This window comes from Hylaeus volcanicus, chromosome 6, assembly GCF_026283585.1.
Source record: "Hylaeus volcanicus isolate JK05 chromosome 6, UHH_iyHylVolc1.0_haploid, whole genome shotgun sequence".
NCBI classification, from domain to species: Eukaryota; Metazoa; Arthropoda; class Insecta; order Hymenoptera; family Colletidae; genus Hylaeus; species Hylaeus volcanicus.
This window is the reverse complement of record NC_071981.1, coordinates 20,379,980-20,395,638: the sequence shown is the minus strand read 5'-3', so window position 1 is coordinate 20,395,638 and position 15,659 is coordinate 20,379,980. Positions and strand designations below refer to the sequence as shown.

The following is a 15,659-nucleotide window of genomic DNA, read 5'->3' as shown; positions in this document are numbered from 1 at the left end:
CTCCCAAACGACTCGATGGACTCGGCCGCGCGTACATGACATCGAAGGCAGCGTTTTGTGTCGCATCGAATTGTTCTTGGTATTTACAGTGTTCAGTCGGTGGAGCTTGACAGTACGTTAGAAACGAAATGATTCTGTTGTAAAGTTGACGGTGATGTAACGGAAAGTAAATCCGGGAGAGTGAACCGATTCGCGGTGAATGAGAAGATACTAAAGTGAAGTGGAGAAGGAAAATCGGCCCGGGGAAGGTTTATCATCGTCGTTTCGAATGGATACACAACCTCTCTACTGAACAAGTTTTCATCTTACTGAGCTTACTTTGTCGTAAGATAAATATTTAACAGTTCTTGTAGTCTCTGTCGCGAATATCGTGTATTCTATTGTATAAAAGGTTACATTAGATTAATAATGAGCGATGGTAAGAAGGTAGGTGAAAATTCCAGTAGTGAGGTTGTTAACCAATTTCGAAGCTGTAGGGATCTCAGCGATATCGTGCCTCTGTATACGCCACGCGCGCTTTATTTAAAACCAGTTGCAAAAATAAATGTGTCTGTTAATCTTCCCCAGCTGAAAGTCCCAGGTAAAATGGCCAAGAATCGCAGATACTTTTAATCCACCTCTAGTGGCATTTCTGTGTCTTTTAACTGCTGTTGACTTTACGTTTTCGTTCAAAGCTTATTCTTTCTTTATTTAGCGGAGAATATTTCCCATAATTTTTGGAGTAGAATCCCTAACATATATGATTGTATCAATTTTTGTTCATTATGTGTCAATAAATTTTATTCTATTAAACTTATTTCCTCAATTCCATTAGGTTCACAAGTTCTCTTTGATAATTGCTTCTAATAATGGTATTGACTTTTCTGACAGGAAATATGTGATGTCATTTTAAACTCAGTGCAAATCTGTAATTACACATAATATTTTTAGCACAGTAGGTTTTTACAGAAAATTAACTGCGATATAAACAGGAAAAACTATATCAACATGGGAAGTAATGGAGAAGATACGTGCCTTAATACTACCGGACGAGTTTGCATCTCTGAAGGTAGCCAAGAGTACACTGGAATTTATCAGATTGGAAGGGGACTTGCAAGACAGATGCAGACTCCAGCGTGTGCTTGCAAGACTCGATTCTCAGCATTTGAATCTATCTGGATTTGCCAACATTTTGAAAGTTCGTGCAGCAGAGACAAAGGATGACTTTCCCACGAGACATAGTTGGGATTCTTACTTTAGAGATGCTAAGCACATGAATGAATTGAAACCTGGAGAGAGGCCTGATACGCTACACATAACAGGCTTGCCTGTTAAGTGGTTTACAGAAGATGGTTCAACCATGCCTAGTGAATCCTTGGTTGCCAAAATTTTTAAAAAATGGGGAACACTTAGAAGAATCGATGTACCTGCTGCAGATCCTTATAGATCTAGAATGCGTCTTGGCACAAACATAAATAAATTTAGTTATGAAGATGGAATATTTTTTGATGCTTACATTCAATATGTGGAATATATGGATTTTGTTAGAGCTATGGATGCATTGCGTGGTATGAAGATTCTTAAAAAAGAAGGGGACAATGCATTCACTGCTGCCATAAAGGTTTGTATAAAATATGATTTTTCTACATGTATATTTGACATGTACAAAAATACGATTTGTAGATTACTTTTGACAAAACAAAACACATGAGCGATAGTTCTGTCGCGCATAGAGAATTTGAAAGAAAACGCCTCATAGCACAGGATACATTAGCGTCGGAACGGCTTCGTAGGAAAGAAGAAGCTGAAGAGAAACGTCGTGCCGAACTAAAGTAATTAGCAATCAATTCAATGTTTGTAAACATGACTTGAATTATGCTATCGGATACCTCTTATTATAGGAAAAAGGAAGAAGCCGATACAACCGCTAAAAAACGAAGACGACAAAAACGAGAAGAGAAACGCAAACGCAAAGCTTTGACTATGTTTCGGAAAAAAGAAGAAGATAAAGTGTCTATGAAAATTGCTAGAGAAGGACAGAAATTAATAAAAGCACAGAGGCAGCTTGAAAGCATTCGCCTGTTGGACGAATTATTTGACAGGATAAAGGTACAATTGTAAGAAATGTGTGCTACACGAAGTGTTCATGTTCATAAAATAAACTTAAATGGGTTCTTTATTTTAAGATAAAAGTGGAAAATAATGAAATTAAAATAGATGAAGTGACGAACACGGATGTAAAGAAAGACGACAAAAAGAATAGTAAACAAGATGGCGCTGTTCAAATACTCAGTTCAGACGAGGAGACAAAAGATGGAAAAAACGAAAAGAAAATAAAAAAGTCGAAACGGAAGAAATCAAAAAAGGGAAAAAAATCAAAGGTATGCGTAATAATGTACTTTTGGAATATTCGATTTCTTATCGTATGTATTTTCTAGAAGAAACATAAGAAGGATTCTGCAAATTCTGCAAGTCTCAGCGACGATTCGGATGCGGAAGGTCAAACGAAGAAACTGAAGAGTGTTCTAAAACAGAACGTTTCATATCCATCTTCGTCGACAGGTAATTGTCAGGAGTAAGCGTTAGTATTAAATTTCAATTACATTTTACTTTACCTAACCTTCTTTTCAGCTCCTACTGCCTTGGAAACTCTTCCTTACCCAAGTCTCTATCCACGATTTCCGCAACCGTGGTACTACGAAGCAGCGTTACCCATGATTTACCCTGCTTTGTCAAGGGGTGTGCCCAGAGGTGGACGATTTCCACGCGGGAGGGGTAGAGGATTTCTGTGGCGTAATGCTGGAAATGCTCGCACACTGCACTCTTTCAACCCACATTTATACAACGAGGAGTACTACAAGTACTTCGCTCATTTAGTAGGCCAAGATTATCATTCTTTCGAATTTAGAAGTTCAAGATCCCGTAGTCGCAACAGGTCGTTCAGCAAATCCAGATCTAGATCTAAGTCCAGATCGAGGTCAAGATCCAAGTCTGGTTCAAGGTCGAGGTCCAAATCGCGGGATCGATCGAGATCACGTGCAAGATCGAAGACCGGTTCGAGATCGCGAAGTCGGAGACGCAGTAAAAGTAATAGCAGATCCCGATCAAGAAAACGACGGGGAAGATCGAGATCTATATCGAAATCAAGGTCGAAGTCTTCCACGAGAGTAAGGTCCCGATCTCGTCGATCGAGATCTAGAAAAAAGTCCCGTTCTCGAAGTCGTTCAAAGTCCAGAAGTAATACCAAAAATCGTTATAGACGAAGACGAGATAGATCAACGTCAAAGGTCAAAGTGACAAGGGCGAAATCCCGCAGTGCATCACCCAAAAGAAGATCTCGCAGTAGCACTTGGTCCATGCCAAAGTCTCCTGGTAGAAGAAGTTGTTCCTGGTCAAAAGGAGTCGATACTATTAACAATAAAGCGAATTCGGATAACTCGACTCTCGCGGAAGAGCAAGCGGGTACGAACAAAGAAGCGCCGCAAACTTCTCAACTGGAGAACGTAACTTCCGACTGACGACCATTGAAGACTATTCTTCCGTTGTGTGTCTTCGATCCTATCGCGTAAAAGGAATGCATAGTGTTGTAATACTGTGTACAAAAACTGTGTAAATTTGTGTAACTGTACTTGTATATATACACAGACGTTGGTAGTGTGCGTTGACGAAAAAAAAAAAATATATTTTTGTTTACGTGATAACCCTTTCTAACCTTAAGCAACGCATTACAGTAATATGTAAGTAAAAGAAATCAAAAATATTGGTAACGTTTAGATCCTATAGATGTTTTCAACTTTGATTATATTCTGTAGCATACAAACCCACGAAATGATAGAAGTACCGTATTTTCTAATCGCCGTTCAAAATAAATATGACATCGACAAACTAGACGCCATCTTTTTTAAATACTGAAGCGTCTAACCTTATTAAACAGTATGCAATACTTACGGATTGTCCTCTACGAGATGATACATTTAGTAATAGGACAGATAAATAAGTGAAATCGGAGTTTTTTGTTTAAGTTTAAAGAAATACGCATTGAATAAGATGTAAGGACATTTTGCTACGTAAAAATTTAGATCGTATCTGACATGTCGTTTTCTTTATTAATTTCTTTTGTTTCCTCGTAAAGTTGACTCTGGTAGCTGTTATGCTAGTTCGCGATGATCCTAGCAAGTCCAAATGAATCGAGATTGGCCCTGAAGAAACGAAGTGGATTTTGAAAATTCGTGTAAGTTAGAATCGATGTAATATACTTGCGTGTTGGATAAGTTTAAATGAGCTGAATTCGTGTTAAAATGTGTTTGGATATCGGATAACGAATAAGAGATGAAGGAATTTTTATCCGTTATTTGCTGAATAAAAATTATCAAATGAAATAACCATTTCGAATATTTTTTTCAGTCCTTAAGATGGATGGAGTGTAAATGGGTGCAATAGTGTGAAAGGAGCGTGAATGCATTTGAAAAGGTGGTACGGATTGAACGAGTCGGGATTCACAGGTATAATAAATGAAAAATTACTTTCATATTCGACTTGCAAATTTTATTTGTTCTCGGCATGAAAATGCATTGGTTCATAAACATTGTTAATCGTTATACCCCTATCTCTTCGAAGATCGATTCTTAGCAGCGTTTCACGGAGATACACGCTACGATTAGATTATCGACTGGTTCTCGCTTGATATTAGTTCGCCTATGATTAACAGGATTGAAGTTCATTGGTTTTTTGTTAATTTTTTTTTTTTTTGTTTACTTTATTAGTGCCGTGATTCGCATCGCGCGCGTATCCGCCCGACGTTATTCATCTCAAACACGGTCGTTTCTCTTTAAAAATATGTGCTACATTTTATTTTTTTTTGTTTGTTTTCTCATCGCTATATTAATATATAATAATACGTATATATACACCTCGCATTGTTAACCGCGTCTCGTATGTTTCTGAATAACAACTCGTTTGTTACAATCGATGCTCCACAATGATATTCAATCTAAATGGAAGATTTTTATCATTCTCGAACATCATTCGTTTTACAAGTTTTTGTTTAACTCTTTTTTTTCTTTTTTATTATTTTTTTTCGTTTTCAACGTTTTATTGGCATTACTCGTATTACGGTTTACTTGTTTTTCATCTGTTTTCTTCTTGCTTTAAATCGTCTACCGCTACGGTATCTTCGGAATTGATTAGATATTGACTACTTTCAAGATTCGTTGCGTGGGAATTGTTTCTTTTCGATTTTATTGGCAGCGGAACGATAGCGTTCTCCTGTTTCCCGCGTTCGACCCTGTCGCGCTGGCGTTTAGTTTTCCCCACGTAATTCGCGATTATCTCGTGAATTTATCGGGTGTGCATTGGCACGTGATCAAGGACAAAATTATTAAACTTCACCCTCGTTTTTTAGTCTTGCTTGAACAACGTCGAATTTCTTGTACCGGATGAGCGCTATCGTTCGCGATAATTGTATCGGTGACTAGAGGAACGAACTGATTCCACATCTTTCTATTCCTATCATTTTCTGCGGAATGATAAACAATTTGTTTGCGACTTTAGGAATCGATTCCATTTGAAATTTATTAGTGGAAATACTCGAGCATTGTCTTCTCAAATGGTGGTCTATGGACTCCTATCGTATAATGGAATAAAAACATGCTTTATTTCGTAATCTCGTTATTTGAAAAGTAAGAGTAAACGGAGCAATATTAATTGGTAAAAATAAAAGGTTATCGAGATATCGTGTACGATTCAGTTTCAATGTAGACTTCATCATATTTTACCGTAATAACCAAGTCTGAATCGTGCGTGACAATTTTATGTTTAGTTCGTTCTTCTAAAATTTTGCAGGACCTCGTTGTTTCTCGAATCATCGATGCAACATTGCTCGAAATAATTCTGCATCATTGCATGCTTCACGCTTACGGAGTACAGAGTTACCTCTTCGTTTAATCGATCTCGTTCCATTCGTCTCGATGTACATTCTAGAAATGAATCGTCCATTTTCCAATAGCGAAGCCTCTGGAGTTCCCTCAGTCGCCATTCTAGGTACAAAGAATTCAAGTACAATGGAAGATTGAACACGCTAAAAGAACTTCTATAAAATTCCAGACTCTCCGAACGAGGTTGATTAATTTCGATCGATGTTTCGGTAAAATAGCATTATAATCTTATTCAACGGAATTTTTACGCAACGTTAACGCCACAAACAATATTACGTGTCGCTGTGGGTGTTCTACATTTTTCGAATGCTAATTATACGGTTCTGTATAGAAATGATTAATTTGCCCCTAAGAATGTGTTACGTGTTAAACAGCTTTCAATTGTTGTCTTGTAATCGCTGTTTCTTCGTAACGATCGTATGAATAGTCCAATAGAAAATTAGTAGAAGCACAGTATTCTCTCAGTTTCTTTGAATTTTTTAGGACACATCGAGTATTTGGGAAATGAACGACCCAGAAGTACAATTTTCATAATTGAGCATCGCATGCTTTCGCCGCCAGTCATTGTCCGATAATGTAAAAGTACTAACGCGCCACCCTGTGGGTTACCTCATCGTAATCTAGACCTCTGCAGATGGGTCGGTACAGTGAAAGGACACACAGAAGGTGCAACGTACTCAAAGTAATTATAATCGCTCTCCTCGTTGGTAATCGACATCGATGATATCCGAATTTGAGCATAAAAGTGGTACACGACGTGCAATCCCTCGTTTTGTACTTTGAAAAGAACGACCGGGGAAGGGATGAGCATTTTTCAAACTAAAATTAATTCAATCTTTATCGAATGTCTTTTGTAATACTGATTTCTTGCAACCCTACTAACATTAAGCGATTGAAAATAATCAGACTAAATAATAACATTGCGAGTGTCACAGATCGTAACTGAATCTCGCAAAGGAGCTCTGGGTATATCTCTTCGGATTTACAAATGTCAGGGCAAATCCTTTCGATGCTTTGTTTTAATAACGTCTCTGGTCCGTGCAGATTGTCTGCAAACGGATCTCCATGAATTTACGTAATTAACCGTGCAGTTCCAACGTCAACAACAGTCGCGTTCGATTCCCGTGAACGCAACAGCGCCGATGCAGATACAAAAACCTCGTTCATCAACTAAGTACGGACGAAAACAGAGCTGCGTGCATTCCCGCGAAGCGAATATCTGGGAATGTCAATAACAAGGGGTATGGATAAATATATCTCGAGTGATACGACGAGTAAGTGGACAGAAATAAATTCGAAGAACTAATATTGTCTCGTTAGGATATTAATCCCTTGACCTAAACTTTTATCTCCCGATTTCCGGGCCATAGTAAACAGGAAGGTAGGAAGTCCGAACGAGGTACCACGAGTCAGTCTCGTGGTTATTATTTATATAAAGGGTTGATATAAATTATTCACTTTGTATACGATTGGAGAAGTTCGAGACAAGAGTGCCTCTCCTGTGTGTCCTTTCAGCGACAAATAATACAGGATAGAGAGAAAGAGAGAGAGAGAGAGAGAGAGAGAGAGAGAGAGAGAGAGAGAGAGAGAGAGAGAGAAACTCGTTAAAAAAGACTATTTCCCCTTAAGTCGTGGTCGCTAGATCACCCTATAGATTAATAGTTAGTACATTACTTAGTAATTTTTTGGTCATTTTACGTAACAATTAGATGGCGACAGCCCGCTAGGTAATATTGGTAAAGATCTTAATAAAGTGTCTGAGAGTTAAAACCGTTTAAACGCTACTGTTATTAATAATAATAATCCATAATAATAATTCATAATAATAACAACAATAGTAAATGATTATACGTGATAATAACGTAGTAATGCTCGTATAAATCGCTCGGAGCATGATTTCTCCGGCAAGTGTTTTCAACTCGTCCTCTTCTTGCGTTTTTTATTTCGTGGCATTTTTTTTATCACTCGACTGAATTACCGTTGATTCATTGTTTTCAAAGACGACTGATCGAACCGTTTGCGATTTTCAAGTAGCTTCCCGCGCCCGTTTATACTTTTTCACGATCCCCTGAAAACCCTTCTCAGGATTCCATCCCTTAGGATCTTTTCTCGCCCTTCTTCCTTCTGTTTTCAAGAATTTTGTGTAGTTTGGCTATGACAGGACGAAATCAATTGGCGGCTCGAGGTCACCGAGATGCTCCATAGAAATTTCATCTGAACTCCATTTTTGAAACCTAAACAAAGATTGTTTTCATATGTTACCGGCGTATTGTGAAAATAAGAGTTTCACTTGATTCGCAGTGAGAGTGATGACCTCGAGTAACCGTGATTTTTTTCTTGACCATACTTGATCGTAACAGGAAGAAAGAAACTGAACGATGATCAACGTGTTTCTGTTTGCTATAGTTATGTACAAAGATAGTTTGAATCGTCTTACATTTACGTTTGACTCTTCGTTCGTTCTTGTTTTTTTATACTTTTCACGACGATGTCAAATCTATTTACTCTATTTCGTTCGCTGTCTATCTTAAATTTCCTTTCCATTTTTCAGCTACAACCCATTCTCATGGCTTGACTGTTGGCGCTTATCGTGACCGAGCACATCGCAACTCAGTAGAACAACTACATATTGTATACTTCCTTGGGAAAAAAATGCAATACCGTACAGCACTGAACTCAGGCTCGTTCGCTCGAAACCTATTTCTATCCGACATTTGAAGATGGAAAAACGCAAATTGGTAATTATAAACGAGTATAAATGGAACAAATTCTTGACAGATATTACACAATTTCAAGAAGAGACGAAATTGCGATAGGTGAAATTATTATTCGCAGCGTTCCCCGTTATCAACGTTTAAGGTTTCATTCTTCGTGCATATTACCCAAATATCACTGCGCGTCGCACAACAGGAGGGGAGCACCCAATACATGTTCTCAGCCACGGGGCACGTTCGACTGACGCTCTTCCCGCCCCAGCATTTGCAATCCCGTCGAACGTACAAAATACATATGTACACATACAAAGTACGACAGTTAAACATCAATTAAACATTCGACGAATGTGAAAACATGGCGCGCGAAAGATGCTAGGTCGAACCTGCCGGCTAACGCAAAAGCGCCCTCAACATCTCACGTAGACGTACGTATAAACGCATAAACTCTCTTCGAAACAAAGGCCATAATACACTTTTCAATATATGTATATATATACACTATATACTATAATATCGTGTATATTACATAATATAGTATACACATATGTACAGGTATAAACATACAAATCAATCTCTGCATAGTCAAGGAAGGGACTTGGTCAGTCTGAAGCGTTTGCGTTAGTTCGGACAGTTCCACGAAATAGATCTTTGGAACGATATGCTAATCCTTTTACACAGTGCGCTGTAAACAAAAAAAAAAATGATTTCCGTCCATCGTCGCGACACAGCTATTTTTGGGCGCTGTTCGAAGTAACGAAAACATTTCAGACGCACAGAGCGTTCCGTTCTATATTCACACGCGGTACAGTGTTCTATCTATATTTATATGAATACATGAAGTCGTCAATGAAACAATTTCACTAGGACAATTCACTCGCCGGTTAAGGTCCTTCTCGTTGGGATGTCGTACCGAAGCGATCTCCTTCGTCGCGCGGTGTCGTTTTCCAAGAGCACATCTCGCTCTAATGTACAGCTATTGTTCAGAGAAATGTGCGGCAAAAAGCGACTTTCTTGTTTCCCTCTGTTCCATTGTCGCGTTAGTCGGTTCTGTACGCTACGCAATGGCCGTGTCCTAATATTACTTTCCTCGAAAGCTTCGCTTCTTTAGGTCAATTCGATTTGGGAGATGTATTGTAACGAAGACTCTTGTCGAAAGGAAATAACGAGTGGGGTTCGAATCGATAACGTTCTATTTATTCGCGTGTCGTTGGCAGAGAAATGCAACATATTTTACCCGGAAAGTATGGACGTTCGTCGCGTCGATAAAGCAAGAGGTCCTTCCCGCGATCCCTATCCGTGTCCTTCTTTCGCCCAACGATCCCTCGAGCTCGGGCGTGAACGGCTTCGACGACGTATCCGATCGTTAACTACTACAGTCTCATGGAACTATTCGTTACTTAAAGAATATCGTTTATCTCCGAAGGTAGCGTCGCAATTGAAAAACGTTATGTTTCATCGAAATATCGAGAATGCGATTCTTCTAACAACGCGTCGACCGTATCTACGTCTCATCCATGCGCCTACGAGGCTAACTCGAAACGGCCAACTCGATACCTCTCGAACCTAGCTGCCCGATCTCTACATGGGAGGCTAATTTATGATCCAAAGCAACAACGGCACCGATCAGACTAACGAGACCGCTGGACCGTTAACTTTAAATCACCGATTCGCTCGATTAACGGAGGACGATGGCGCGCTCGGAATTCTCTCGAAAATCCCGAAACTCCGTTCGAATAATTGGCGTCCGTGTTGGTCGTGCAAATAATCGCCTCTGTCCGACAGAATCGCGGCTCGACGCTGCATGAACGAAGCACCGCCGGGACTCGTTAACAGCAATCGACGCGAGACTACCTTGTTTTCTGCACCGATTCCCCCCTTTTCGATCCCCTGTCCCCGTGGCAGACAGGAGCGAGCGGGTACCCGACATTATGGTTGTTTAAGAACAGGTCCGGGGCACTGGAAGTTCTGTGTTACACACTCGTGCCTCTATTTTAGAAATGTTTGGGGAACCGTGCGTTCTAATAGTCTGGCCAAAGAAAATATCGACGAGTTTCTGATTTCGGTATTATTCTGTCGAGCTTCATTCGACGTAGGTCGGAGGTAGAGAGATTAGTAAGAAAGAAACGAAGGAGTAAGAGAAATTTGTTTCTCTCTGAGTCTACTACAATAAGGACCAAGTACTTTCGTGATAAATAAGTAGAACGAATAAACAGAATTTCTTCTGTATGAATTAACTACAAAATTTGCATTTAATTAGGAGATGAGAGTAGAGGTGGCAGTAGGGGTCACAAGTCCCAGTCGATTAATTCTTCGGCCTGACAGGTAGCGACAGAGCTGTCCCGGACATGTCCCTCACGATCACGTGCTTCGTCGATGATCTCGATGATTAACTACAGCTCCCGTATTTAAATATTATAATACTTATAGAATCGGTCTCTATCGCCTAGCGCACCGATATTGAGACTGTTTTTTGTTTTTCAGTTTTTTCTTTAACTTGGCGTGGTCTTCCTGGCACTATAATGCACTTTTAAGAAATCTATATAAAAATATCGTGTGGAGTTGTGTCCAGTACGTTGAGCCGCGACAGGGAGAGATAGAGGGAGGGAGAAACGTACAGAGGGGTAGGAGATAGAGATGGGCAAAACTTCGATACCGATTTGCTCGATCGAACGGTTAAATTTTTAGTTGCGTAACGTTTTTACAAGCCCTAATTTCGTCATTCGTTGTTTGATAATCCTATCTAGATGAGAATTTTGTCCATCTCTGGCAATAAACCTCCTCGGGAGAACAGAGGAGCGGTGAGAACAGGAGAACGAGAAACTCGATGGAGGCGTCCAGAGAGGAAGATAGAAGAAAGAAAGGGAATGAGAACGTTGTGACAATTGTGTCATTTTTTTTTTTCTTTTTGGTCCCGTTTCGCGTTTCGGAGTAGCCGCGAAACAACGCTTTCGAAATGAAACAATGACGGACTGGACAAACCCAGGTCCCAACATTTTTCCTCGCGGAAACGAATTTTCGATCATTTCTGAGGGCAGACAAGTCTCTTCGAGTCTCCTTCGTTCTTCTTGTTGCGTGTTTAACTTCGCGTCCAAGTCGTGCTATCTTTCTTCTCTCAAATGTATCGATCCTTTCTCGTCCCCTTCAGACTTCTTTTCTTCCATTTTCAACGAGGAATCGAGTGGTTCGATCTGCCCCCAAAAATCTCGATTTCGCGATTCCACGTGTCGATCGTGCGGTTACGGTTTTGCTCCTTCGTTTCTCTGTTGTTCGCTTGCTTGTCTCCACTAGATCGTCGCTCGCGTTTCTCGGAGGTCTGAACATCTTCGGGGTTGATCACGTCGGAAAGAACGAATTATACGTCAAACTGCGTGGACAACGTAATATTCTATATTACGTTCGAAATTAATAATATATTACGAAACAATGTGTCACGGAATATCATAATATATTATCAACATATGTGTTTATGCATGCGTGTTTGTGTGTGTGTATGTATGTGTGTGTTCGCATCAGAGACGGGGAAAATTTATTTGGAATAGTAGGCGACGATTGAAACCAATAGTACAGCGGCTTATTAGTGAGGTTTAATTAATATCGGAGTTGATAGTTCAATTTTGTATTCACTCAGCGTAAAATATTTTATTCTATAATTCGAATTCTAATTTTAAATTCACGAGTAATGGATAAAAAGTTGATTAAAGTATAATCTAGATAAGGATTTTGCCCATCTCTGGTTTGAGTATGTTCGTTCGTGTTCGTGTGTGTATTTTATTATATGTGTGATTGTTATATATATATATATTTATATATGTATACTCGGTCGAAGAAATGAATCGCCGCATCGCGATTGATTTCATCGACGCTGTCCGTTAACGTACTCGTTTTCCCCCGATCCGCGTAATCAACTTGAACGCTTGGTATCAATTAACGTAAATTAACTTTATATTCGTACCAACGCGACATGTTCGTAACGGCGGGCTGGCCGAACGTCACGTGACCGAAATTCGGATAGTAATTTTTATCGGATAAATTGCATATCAAAGGTTCTGTACCTTCTGTTCGATATTTTTAATTTTTTGTCTAGATGAAAAATTCGCTCTGCTCTGCAATGAATTCAACGTCTTGGCGCCGTCGACTTCCGGCCGTGTTGCGGTCATCGCAGTCCCACACGATACGAACACAGGACTGGATAAAATGGCGCCTCGAACAGGAAACGGTGAACGGAACATCTCGGAAGAATGCTCTGCCATGCAGTGTGGTGAGTCAATTTTTTAAAATCTTAATTTGAAAATGTGTAACGCGGAGACTACGAAATCACATGGCACGCGGGAGAAACTAAACTCGGGATTATAAACTAGACGAACGATCTTTTTCTTTTATCGAATTCTATGCGCGTTAGAATTTCGTTCATAAAAATCGAAGATAAACCAAATAATGGACTACCTCGTTGAATGAACAAACTGAATTGCAACGTGCACCAGTTGCAGAGTCGGTTCTCTTTATTTACAACTTCCTGTTCGATGCATTGTTCCATCCACTCCTGCTGTCGACGTCAAACATCGTTGACGAATCGATTACTTCCCATTCGTTTAGTCGTACTTCGTTTTAATTAAGCCTATCTCGTGGCAGCGGCATGGAGCGTGTGTACAGGATGGTCCGACTGCCTAATCCCGTGGATTTTAATTCTACCGAAAATTATTACAGGGTAACGAAAGTTGTCCAGTAGAAAGGAAGTCGTGCGTTAAAGTATTCGAAGTTTTTCTGTCGCCTCTGTGTCAGGGTCAGTTCGGAATTCTCGTTGAGTTCGAGTTTATTTTCACAATATGAAATGTAGACAATTTATTCGAGACGAGTTCGGAACGAATTCGACTACGTATGAATACGTGATCTTCGAGTGACCTAGATCCGTCCCACGTCCTGAAATACCAAAATAGTCTCGGTAAACCTCAGCTCAAGTTTGTCTATCCAACATTAATAATCACAAACTAAGAACCAAAATTGTGTTCCCTCTTCAAAATGTATCACACCCTTTGAATATTTCGGAGAACTTAAAAGAGTCGCTTAAAAGTTACGGTAAATTGCGTCAAATGGACCAAAAGAAGTCAACGAAGTCGCGGCATCGATTTTCCAACTTCGAAGCACGAGAAGTCAGGTCAAGGTCATCGAAGGTCACATTCTTGCCTGTTTTTTACTACAGAGAGAAAAAAAAAGAAATTTCGATTTCTCGCGAACGGCACGCGTTTCGTTCGCAACAATTTTCGATAAAATTAACGTTTACGGTGTTATGCGAGTGGATCACACCCGCGCGCGCACATACACGCGTGCATACCGCTCTGCGTAGCCCGTTTATAAAAAATTTCCCCCATTCGGTGGAAACGTAGCCTTTGTACCCGTGCGCCACGTACATACACTTTGTATACACTAACAATATAATATCCTATGTAACCTACGGACGTTAAAGCGGATAAGATCACTTTGCATTCTCCCTCCATCAGTCCCGGAGATTCACTTCGTGGTCTCTTGGTGGCCCTTAAAGTTCGTCCAGCGTCATTCGTTTTGGAGGGGGGGGGGGGGGGTCGACGATGGGATTTATGCTATCGTTCTCTATTTACATAATTGGTTATGGGAACGCTAACGTCTGAGTTTGTTGTCGCGGTATTTGGAGATTTATTGGGTTCGTGTTCGGTTAATCGTTCTGTGTTGGAAGTTGTCAGAGGCTGTATCGGTAGATGCAGTCACGAAGCGGTGGGATCAATTAATCGTTAACGTGCTAGCTTGAAAGTAGAAATAAACAGGATGTAGCGATGTAAATAAAAGGTAAATGGATTAATGGGAGAATTTATGTATATCGGTAATACCGTCGCTGCTCTGAAACTCTCGTCGGTAATTCCAAGAGAACAACGATGGCTTTAGCGTACTAATGGTTCAGAGGATTATCTTAGACATAAGCGCATCGTCCACTCCAAAATAACTCTAACCGGTAGGGTCAGCTCGTCGGTAGTTGATCAGCATCTACTTGTTGATCCTTTCCTCACGGTCAGGATGTTTATTACCGCGTATTCGTGATCGTATAAAGAAAAGTTTTCAACATTGACCCATCTGCTGTAACCTTACGCGTAGTTCGAGCCATAAATTTCGGGGATCGATACAAATTAAAAATTGGGCTATCTTGAACTTCGCTTCGTGACTGCGGCTCGCGTTACAGAAACTCGTCACTGGGCTCCTGGCGTTGCGTTAAGAGCGCCGAGAAAGAAAGTGTGTAACAATTTCAGCTATCTCTCATTCCATCAGCGGAAACGTAAGAATTAGGTCGCGAAGGGGAGCAAAATAGCGAGACAACCCCGTCCAAGGGTCAGACGTGACCGGGATCGTTCTCCCCGTTGGAGTAACTTAACAATTGTAATTTCAGATGCGTGGTTCGAACATTATCGCGTCCCCGAAACGCGCCTCCGTAATCGTTTTCATGTAAAAGTGCTCATAAAATATTCCGCGGTACTTTTTTCATCCCCTTGCCACCGCACGCGATCCGTGAGCGAAAATTAAAACTTACCGACGAGCACGACGCTTCGTGCCGTCACTAATAACGCTAACTTATTCCCTAAAACCGTCGTTAAAGCGTTGGTTCGTCCATGCGTGTTACATCGATGGGAAACCCTGTCGCTCGTTCACCTTAAGAGCCACCCTTGTTCTCGTCGAGGGAGACGTTCTCCACGCGCGTTCCTCCTGGTACGTACACACCTTGTGCCTGTCCGCATTCCTTTCACGAGGTATACAGAGATAAGATGGAGTTCGTGTGTCGAATATATATTTAAATATTAAGAAAAAAGTTTTCAGGCACGCAAGTTGGGCAGGGGAGCAGCTCGCAGCGAGTGGAAGAGGACGCTCGTATCCGTGAGTCCCTCCCTTTGTTTCACGCGGGCCCTCGGGAATCTCTGCGAAACTTGGATCCATCCCCAAGTGCGAGAGATTCCGTCTTTCGACGTCTCTGTGTGTGTGTGTGTGTGTGTGTGTGTGTGTGTGTGTGTGTGTGTGT

The 15,659-nt window shown here is 40.6% G+C and overlaps 1 protein-coding gene across 12 annotated transcripts; it reads left to right on the top strand.

Annotated features, from left to right (window-relative positions):
* Positions 1–9: 9 nt before the first annotated feature.
* LOC128878105 (A-kinase anchor protein 17A-like) lies at positions 10–4,364 on the top strand. 12 transcript variants are annotated; one of them, XM_054126007.1, is made up of 8 exons: positions 10–324; positions 477–580; positions 949–1,600; positions 1,663–1,811; positions 1,881–2,088; positions 2,166–2,360; positions 2,418–2,541; positions 2,611–4,364. In XM_054126007.1, the coding sequence occupies exons 3-8, from the start codon at positions 998–1,000 to the stop codon at positions 3,495–3,497; spliced, it is 2,166 nt and encodes a 721-aa protein (XP_053981982.1). In that variant the 5' UTR covers positions 10–324; positions 477–580; positions 949–997; the 3' UTR covers positions 3,498–4,364. The 12 variants fall into 12 exon arrangements, with proteins under 12 accessions (XP_053981982.1, XP_053981981.1, XP_053981979.1 ...); XM_054126006.1 differs by having other exon boundaries at positions 939–1,600; XM_054126004.1 differs by having other exon boundaries at positions 936–1,600.
* Positions 4,365–15,659: the final 11,295 nt, after the last annotated feature.

Excerpts from the sequence above, each read along its gene's own strand:
- LOC128878105 (XM_054125996.1), top strand. The coding sequence starts at position 409 with ATGAGCGATGGTAAGAAGGTAGGTGAAAATTCCAGTAGTGAGGTTGTT. Across the intron at positions 1,812-1,880 it reads AAACGTCGTGCCGAACTAAA|GAAAAAGGAAGAAGCCGATA; the intron begins GTAATTAGCAAT and ends CTCTTATTATAG. Across the intron at positions 2,542-2,610 it reads ATATCCATCTTCGTCGACAG|CTCCTACTGCCTTGGAAACT; the intron begins GTAATTGTCAGG and ends CCTTCTTTTCAG.